Source organism: Callorhinus ursinus, unplaced genomic scaffold (genome assembly GCF_003265705.2).
Source record: "Callorhinus ursinus isolate GAN/ISIS: 27379988/994484 unplaced genomic scaffold, GSC_fseal_2.0 scaffold38, whole genome shotgun sequence".
Classification (NCBI taxonomy): domain Eukaryota; kingdom Metazoa; phylum Chordata; class Mammalia; order Carnivora; family Otariidae; genus Callorhinus; species Callorhinus ursinus.
In genome coordinates, this window is record NW_027397100.1 from 5176165 (window position 1) to 5186021 (window position 9857).

Sequence of the window (9857 nt, forward strand, 5' to 3'; positions counted from 1 at the left end):
ACAGCAATGTCCACAATAGCCAAACTGTGGAAAGAGCCAAGATGTCCATCGACAGATGAACGGATAAAGAAGATGTGGTGTATATATACACAATGGAATATTATGCAGCCATCAAAAGAAATGAGATCTTGCCATTTGCAACGACGTGGATGGAACTGGAGGGTGTTATGCTGAGTGAAATAAGTCAATCAGAGAAAGACATGTATCATATGACCTCACTGATATGAGGAATTCTTAATCTCAGGAAACAAACTGAGGGTTGCTGGAGTGGTGGGGGGTGGGAGGGATGGGGTGGCTGGGTGATAGACATTGGGGAGGTATGTGCTATGGTGAGCGTTGTGAATTGTGCAAGACTGTTGAATCACAGATCTGTACTTCTGAAACAAATAATGCAACATATGTTAAGAAAAAAGAAAAAAAAGAAGATAGCAGGAGGGGAAAAATGAAGGGGAGTAAGTTGGAGGGGGAGACAAACCATGAGAGACGATGGACTCTGAAAAACAAACTGAGGGTTCTAGAGGGGAGGAGGGTGGGGGGATGGGTTAGCCTGGTGATGGTCATTAAAGAGGGCACATTCTGCATGGAGCACTGGGTGTTATGCACAAACAATGAATCATGGAACACTACATCAAAAACTAATGATGTAATGTATGGTGATTAACATAACAATAAAAAATTTAAAAAAAGAGATAATGTCTGTATGCACATAGTTGGCACACAGTAAGCATTCAGTGATCCTTAACTAAACTCATTAATTATCTTTGTTACTTGATTTGACCCTCAAAACAAAACTATATTGTGCCTGTCCTTATCTCCATTAATAAACCAAGGCTGTGAGAAGATCAAGATCTGACTAGGGTTGCACAGCCAGAATGGTACCCAGATCTTTTGATTTTAAGACCAAGTATCTTCCCATCCCTCATTGTCTTGGGGTCCCTGGATTATAAAAAAAACACTCCCTAAGGAACAGAGTGTTGACCCGGGGTTGGCAATCTGGAATGGTCCTGGTAGAGGATACTTTAGGCTTCGCAAGCCAAATAGTCCCTGTTGCACGTACTCATCTCAGCTGCTACAGCACACAGGCAGCTATAACATAACATAAACAGGTAAGCAGGGCTATGTTCTAGTAACACAGAATTTTACCTCTAGTTTGTCAACCTCTGTGGTGGATGAAAAAGCCTGAGCTTTGAAGCCAGACAATCCAAGGTTCAAATCCCAGCTCAGACAATATTAATTGCATCCTCGGACCATCTAAACTTCCTAAGCTTCAGTGAGTCAGGCTTATTAGTCATCAAATGGGAAATCATATTTATTTTGTAGGTTTTTGTTAGGGGTTCAGGATAGGACTGGGGTGCTTAAACCCTACCACTCATTCCTCTTCTCCCCCTGGCTTTCTGCTGAGAAACCAGTCCCTGGAGGATCCACTAAGAGACAAGAAACAGAGAGTCCTGACTGCATTAACAGACAGGCATGTGTACAGAGTCCAATGCAAAGATTTCTAGAAAAGGTGGTATTGGAGAACATAGAGAAGTCCGGAGGTCCAAGTGAGGCCCCCTACCCCCTGCCCCCAGATTTATATCTTGGGATGAGCATGCTCCCTCATAGGAAGAAAGCTATATGACCAGGTCTTCAGAATAGACCCAGAGTCCATGGACCCCACCAGCCAGCCATGTGGGCTTGGATAGCCAGTCCCTACCTCCCAGTGGCAGGTGGAGCAGAGACCTGGCTCACTCACAGGCAGTAACCTCACTCACTAGCAAGAGGTGGCCCAGTGAATATTAAGTCTGGCCAGTTGAGTTTCCAAACCAGTGAAGGGCTTCAGAGGAGCCTGGAAGCCCTCTCTGTGGCCAGGGGGCAGGGTGGGGCATTCCCTCCTTATGCCTTGGTTGTGAGGACCTACCCTGGCACCTGGCACAGAATAGATATCTGTGGGTGAGTATCCCTGGAAGCAGGACCTGTGACAGGGATTCAGATGAATGTGATGCATTGAGGGAATGTGCTCAGGAGAAACCTGGAAGGCAGGGAGGGAAGGAGAAGACCCCAGGAAGGATGGGGTTTGGGGCCAAGTCTAGCCTTGCCCTGATCCATATGGGCTCTGGAGCATAAATTACACCACAGTAGTGACCTGTCACCTGTCTTGTTGACATTTTCTATACACCTGGGACCTTTTAGAGACTGGAGTTCTCACCAAATAAGAGTTCTCGTCTCTTCCTCCCAACCTTCCTGCAGCAGGTTCCCCAGGGAGTGACAACTGATTGATCTTTATCAGAAAAAGAGAAGATTTCTCAAGTATGGTTTTATCTTCACCCATGCCCCTCTGGTTACCAGTCTGACTTGAGTTTGAAGAGGGAAGATCAAAGTCCTGGCCTTCGAGGATGAGGAGAAAGGGGAACCCTCTTACACTGTTGATGGGAACGCAAACTGGTGCAGCCACTCTGGAGAACAGTATGGAGGTTCCTCAAAAAGTTTAAAATAGAGTTAATCTATGATCGAGCAATTGCACTACTAGGTATTTACTCAAGGGATACAAAAATATAGATTTGAAGGGGCACATGCACCCCAATGTTTAAAGCATCATTATCACTAACAGCCAAACTATGGAGAGAGCCCAAATGTCCATCAACTGATGAAGGGATAAAGAAGATGAGGTGCATATATATACAATGGAATACTACTCAGCCATCAAAAAGAAGGAAATCTTGCCATTTGCAATGACATGGATGGAGCTAGAGTATATTATGCTAAGCAAAATAAGTCAGAGAAAGTCAAATACCATAAGATTTCCCTCATATGACTGGTTTTAACCTTTAGCTGCAGCAGCTACGCTGCCACGTGTGTATATATATGATGTTGTACATTGCACATACCCTTGGATCCCCACAGTTTGGTCCCCCTCCCAGCGCCCCTTTATACTATGAGGAGTTAACAAGTTGTTGACGTGCACAAAGCGAGACACAGCTATTTAATCTCTTGCCAGACATCACCCCTCTTGGCGCGATGCTGTACAGGTCTCCGTAAAAAGTCCTTGCTGTCTCAGCAGCCAATCAACTTATAGTTTATTTTTTTCTGGGTTTTTGTTTTGTTTTGTTTTCTTTCTAATCGAGGTGTGAAAAAGTTCTAGGTTCAGTTGAAGTTCCTGATGAAGAAACACAATTGAGACTTTTTTCAGTGATAAAATCTGCATATTTGTATTTCAAACAGTGTAGCTAAAACTTGATGTAAATTCCTCCTTTTTTCCTCTTTTGGCTTAATGAATACCATTTATTCAGTATGAAATCTTTATACTATATGTTCCACATGTTAAGAATAAATGTACATTAAATCTTGGTTAAAAAAAATTTCACTCATATGTGGAATTTAAGAAACAAAATAGATGGACATATGGGAGGGGGAAGAAGGAAAAAGAAAGAGGAAAACAAACCATAAGAGACTCTCAATGATAAAGAATGAAATGAGGGGTTATAGAGGGAGGTGGGTGGGGGATGGACTGGATGGGTGATGGGTATTAAGGAGGGCACTTGATATGATGAGCACTGGGTGTTGTATATAAGTGATCAATCACGGAATTCTACTCCAAAAACCAATATTGCACTATATGTTAACTAAATAGAATTTTTTAAAAATTAGAAAAGAAAAAGAAAAAAAGGTTGCGCCTTCACAGATAGAAACACATCTCATCCTACCCTTACCCCAAACCCTCACGTCCCCCTTGTAGAGGATCTAATGGACAGTTTCAACAACCTGAGGAAGTGTTGTCAGGTTTACCAAGAACTAGAGAAGATGTGTTTTGCAACCAGAAAAAAGAAAATGAAAGAAACAAGAAAACAGAGATTCTGCCTTGTGTCTGAGAAATATGAGGATTTATGCACATACTAATTGAAATGGGCTCAGCCGCCATATGCACACAGTTAAAGGGGCTGGTGTTCTAGACACCGAGACTGAACAAAAGCCACTTTCAAAACACAATGGAGTATGCAGACTCCTGAGAGAACTAAATAATCATTTCTGGTGGTTTTATATTGAAATCAATGCCACAAATACTCAGGGAGCCCCACTGTGTGCCCAGCACTGTGCAATAGTCTAGAATACAAAGACAAATGGGTAAGAGGTCACAGGCTGCTGGAGGAAATCGATGCATTAAAAAAAAAAAAAACAAATAGAATACAACATAGCTGGCTGTCATAGAGGCAGGCACACAGATAGACAGGAGCTGTTGCTTCTGCCTGAGGAGTACCCCCTCCTCGGGGGCTGCTGATGGGAGCAGGGTCCACGAGGAGAAGCAGTGCACAGGATGAGAATGTTGTCCCAGTAGCATGGAGGCAGGGAAGTGCATGGTCTAGAAGGGCAAGTAATTTGGTGGGGCTGAAGCATCACCAGTGTGTGAAGAGAGGAAGGAGTTGCTGATCATCACCCGCCAGGTCCCAGCTCAAATGCCACCTCCTCAGAGAACCCTTTCCTGACCATCCTACCAAAACAATCGCCATTTCCTATCACCTCACCCTGTTTGGCTTTCTTCGTAGCCCTGAACATTTTCTGAAGTTACTTTTATTATCAGTTTATTTGTTTGCATTCTCTCCAAACAGACTGTAAATTCCTCGTAAGGGCAGGGCCCTTGTCTGTCTTGCTCATCATCATCTGTCTTGTTCATTGTTGTACCTGCCAGCTCTCAGAACAGGGCCTGAGAACAGGTGCTCAGTAAATATTTGTTTTTACAAATGGGCAGGTAAATAAATCAATGAGCGGGGTATTTGCAGCCTGGGTTTGTGGAGCACTTCAAACCAGGATAACCACTTTACTTGTGATGGCTTTATTAGTTCTCGTAACACCAGCTGCTATAACAAATAAACCCAACATTGTCACGATCTTTGCCCAATAGGAACGTACTCCTCATTCACTTAAAAGGCCAATGCAAGGGTTCCTGGTTGACAGGTAGCTTTCCTGACAGGTACCTTAGGACCCAGGACCCATCCTTCAGGGCCTGGGAGTCCTTTGTTTCCTGCCAGTGGAAGGAGAAAGAGAGCCTCAGATCAGAAGTGAGACATACCACTGCCACTCACAATCCTTCGGAGAGGAGCCATATGGCTCCATTTCAATATAAGCACACTGGGATGAGGAATTTCTGGCTAGACAGACACCTCTCAGTGACACCACACTGTGGAAAGGGGAGAATGAGTTTGTGGTGGACAAAGAGCTGGCTCAGCCACATCAGCCCAGGGCTCAGAAAGGTTAAGCCATATTATCCAAGAACTCACCACTCACAAGTGGTACAACTGTCCTTTCGATTTAAAAAGTGACCGAGTCCCTCCCCTCCCCTGTTCTCACTCATACTAACTTCCAAGCACTGAGATAAGAAGGTGGCATTTCCTGATCTTGCCCCAAGATTCTGAGGAACTTTCCTATCAGAATCCTGTAGCTCCTATAAGCAGACATCCATTTGTTCTGTTCCTAGGAAGAATGCAAGCCAAGTTTTTAAACTGATGGGCAAGAGAGGAACGTGCTCGAATTTTGCCATGAATGGAGAGAGGGAGCCAACAGGTGCCGAAGACAGGATGCCGGAGGAGAAGGGGGGAGGGGACAGCCGCCCAACCAGAGAGGGCCTGATGAGTTCACTTCCACCCACAGCCACCTTCCAATGACATCGATAACCACTCACACTGATTTAGCATTTGCTGTAGGTCAGGTACCAAACCAGTGCTTTATCATCTTTCTCTTTCTTAATTTTCAGTAAAATTGATCCAATAGCCACTGTAATCCCCATTTTGCAGATAAAGAAACTGAGGCCCAGAGAAGCTAAGCAACTAGCCAGTGGTGACCCAGCCAGTCAGTGGAAGAGGTGGGATCCGAGGAGTCTGGTCCCAGAGCATCACCTTCAGCCGTCTCTGCAGCTGGTGGGGCTGGCGGCCAGGGCTGGAGGGTAGGGTTTCCATCTTCAGTGATGGCCTATCATCTTGTTTCCCGGAGGCCTTCACCTGGGAGAGCTGGAACTCCGTTGGCTCTTAGGGGTTGGTGTGCCCTCTTTGTTTTACCAAGAGAACGAGGTATCTTTATGCCTCAAGGTGCATTTTGGATCACGGCAGGGTTTGCCCCACTTGCCCTAACATTTCTGCTCTGCCTCATACGCATGGACAGTTTTTTTCTTTGCCCTTCTTGCAACAAACTGTGCTGTACTTCTAAGCCAAACAATGTGACATACATTCAAATTACAGTCCTCATTTATGATTACTCGGGCCTCTTAAGTAACCAATCATCGTGACTTTGAATAAGTTTAATTATCAGGGTACTTGAGTGCATAAATAACATTGCACACCCTGTTAGCCAGGCTGACAGCTTTAATTGAATCCAGCAGCCTGGTCTCATCTGGTAGAAACCACTGGAATTTGGTCCTGACCCTTTACACTGCATCATCAAAAAGATTGGAAGGGTCAGCCCAGCAGCACTGCAAACTCCCAAGCCTGGACCCTTTTTGAAAGGGCTCAAGTCTCTTCTCTTCAAAGGGCAACTTGACTGAGAACAAAAAAGGGATGGATAATTTTTTTTTAGGAAAAGTTCTTCAAGGAGAAGATCCATTTCCTGAGCACTGTCAGACATGGTATCTCATTTAATCCCCTCAGTGACTATAGAGGCATCGTCATCCTACACAGTGCTTGAAGCTTAATCAAAGTTAGTTGAATGAATGGCAATCCAGAGATGGCAATCCAGGCTCAGGAGTCCCACAGCTGGTTTAAGCTGACGTAGTCAGTCCAGGGTGAAGCCCGGCTCAGACCTGAGTTGGCAGATCTCAGACCTGCCAACTCAATTACCAAATGGAGAATCTGGGACCAATGAGATAGTCAGCATCCCCACCCCAGCTCAGCCTCCCAGACCTAGGTCCACCAGCCTTGGACAACAGCCCCGGCACCTATGTCCTTCCAGTTCCATCTTCCGCCCTGGGGGCCAGGGCAGGCCTGAGGGGCACCCAGGAACAGACTGTACGAGCAACAGCTGGCCCAGTGTGCAGACACGTGGGTCCTAGCAACCCCCAGAGTGACTACTCATTTTCTCTCTGACCAAAACCCCTTCCCCCAGGCTCAAGGGTAAGAGTCTCTCCAGCCATCTGCCCCCTTTCTGTACCACCTAACCCACTTTCTTGACCTTTTCTGTCCAAAGACTACGTTGGCAATCTGTTGAAGCCTGTACATTATTTCTCAGAACAATATCTTTAAATGCATAAAATAAAACGCAATGAATAACAAAAGAAACCAAAGATGTTGAAATACAGTTATCAGTGTATTTTTAAAATTGGATATAGGAATATATGTTCTTCTTTATTAATGCATTAAACAATGAGATCTATCAGAGGGCCTAATTCCTTCCATAATTTCAAAGTAGTGATGAGCATGACTAATGTTTGAGAAATCTGCAACAGCTATAATGTGAAATAAAATTAAAATATCAGAGACTTTATTGGTAGCAAAGTCACAGAGAGTGCTAATACTATGGAAGTTTGCTGTCTACATTCAGTAACTGAAAGAAATGGTAAATTTCAATTAGATATTAGTGAAAATAAAAATATATTTTCCCATATAAGTACACAGACTCCCATAAGTCTATCCAAGACCCTTTGGTGAACCCCAAGTTAAGAACCCCTACCCTATGGCTCAGTCGGTTGAGCATCCAACTCTTGATTTCGGTTCAGGTCATGATCTCAGGGTTGTGAGATCCAGCCCCATATCAGACTCCACGCTCAGCTCAGAGTCTGCTTAAGAGTCTCGCTCCCTCTGCCTCTCCCCCCCACCACCACTACCACCCCCACTCTCTTTCTCTCTATCTATCTTTAAAAGAAAAGAGGGTGCTTGGATGGCTCAGTGGGTTAAGCATCTACTTTTGGCTCAGGTCATGATCCCTACATCGGGCTCCCTGCTTGGTGGGGAGTCTACTTCTCCCTCTACACCTCCACCCTACTTGTGCTCTCACTCTCTCTCATGCTCTCTCTCATGCTTTCTCTCTCTCAAATAAATAAAAATAGAATTTTAAAAAAATAATAAAAATTAAAAAAAAAAAGAATCCCTACCCTAATCCTGTATTGAACCAGTACCCATCCCCCTAAGGTCCTGGAGAAGAAGGGAAAGAAGAGCGTTCTAAGTTAGCATCCTTGACCCAGGCTGCCCTTGTATCCACACAGGGTCCTTGAGCCCCATCATCCCCATACCCTGCCCCCACTCGTCCACCCTAGACTAACTTCTAGAACCTTGACTTCCTACTTGCCATTTGTTTTATTGTTTCTTTTATCATTTCCCTATTTATCAACTTGTCTATTTATTTGTACACAAACCACATCCCCCATTTCCTCCCAGACTCCAGCTCACATCACACCTCTTTACAGCATCTTCACTGGGGGACTCACAGTACGTATTACACTTTACACAACCACAATACATGTTGGTAAGGGAGCGCCAGCCCCACTTATTTACAACAGGCACCTCCAGTCCCAGCTGGGGCAGACTCTACTGCACCGTATCCATTCCTGCCTCAATGGGGAGAGAGCCCCTTACTGTCTTAGAACTATCCTGTAACATACTATGAAGACCAGACCCTTCTCCCTGAACTATCTTAGACTGTGGTAAGAAGATGAACTCTGTCTTAACGTCAATGTGACACTAATATAGGAGAGTGACAGATTCAGCTCTTTGAGGTAGGAAGTGTGTTCACACACCAACTTCAAAATGAGAGGAAGCCAATAGGAAGTGTGTTGAATAATTGATTAACCAGTCAATAGGCTGCGTGTATGCAAAAAAGGAAACATAGACACCTCTAATCCCTTAAGACACACCCCCAACTCCCCCACCACCACCACCCCCACCCCTGTGGAATGTATTCACTCTCTTGCCAAAGCTTAGTCCTCTAGGATGCAGACTGAAAACAAACTTTGGAAATTATCTGAGCATATGCTTGAGGGTTTTCCAAACCAGTTCTTTTTACAATTTGCATTGGAATTGAGCAAGGAGTGGTGTTGATTGGATCTATTCATGAGTTCTCTTGGCTTTTGCAATTTATAGTCAAAGGAACAGTATAGATCCATATCTCTTGCTCCCAATATTTCCAGACGGGCTTGTGAAATAGCCAGTGTCTACAGTTATTTTATTTTTTATTTTTATTATTTGTTTTGAGGGCATTCAAAGTTGTACAAACAATTGTCGATTTTTAATTATGGAACTCTGCAAACCATCAAAACTTCATAGCAATGGGCAGGAGGAAGACAAGAACTCCCACTGCTGTGTCCATTGTAAGAGCCACATAATAAAATAGTTAACACTTACATTGTGTACAGGCAATGTTCTAGGTGCCTTACATGTAGTTTATAACCCTCACAACAATACTATAGGTGCTATTTTACCCTCATTGGACAAATAAAATGGGGCTCAGGAAAGGGAAGTAACTTACTTAAATTCACACAGCTAGGAAGCAACAGAGTTGGGATACGAACTCAGGCACACTTGTTCTAGAATATGTGTTCATAAATGGTGGCTTGTGTTACATGGTAGAAGAAACCCTTGATCTAGGAGTTAAAGCCCCCAAACTTTAGCCCTAGCTCTGGAAGAGTGTAAGTATCTAAGCTGTATCCCTGGGTCTGCCCCACATTTGCTGAACGGCTATAGATAAGTCACTTCCTCTCTCTGGCTGTCACCCAGCCTCGTTGTATTGAACAGGCTAATACTCCCCCTGTAGTCTGAGGTAGGGGGTGGATGTTTGCAGGCTGTGCAAGCCTTGCTAGAGGTCAGGAAAGATGTGCGGGAGGGAGGTGATGCTGAGATCTGTGGCCTTGTGGGAGGCAGAAAAAAAAATACTGATATAAAAAGAAATTTAAAAAAAGCAAGGTG

General features: G+C 44.3%; 1 protein-coding gene across 1 annotated transcript in view; it reads right to left on the reverse strand.

The window, feature by feature from the left end:
* Positions 1-5952, reverse strand: part of LOC112827118 (large ribosomal subunit protein eL37-like) — a 9075-nt gene extending 3123 nt beyond the window's left edge. The window contains exon 1 of the mRNA XM_073880275.1: positions 5868-5952. Coding sequence (XP_073736376.1) covers positions 5868-5927 — 60 coding nt within the window. The 5' untranslated portion in view covers positions 5928-5952. The remainder of the gene's footprint in view (positions 1-5867) is intronic.
* Between the last annotated feature and the right edge of the window lie 3905 nt (positions 5953-9857).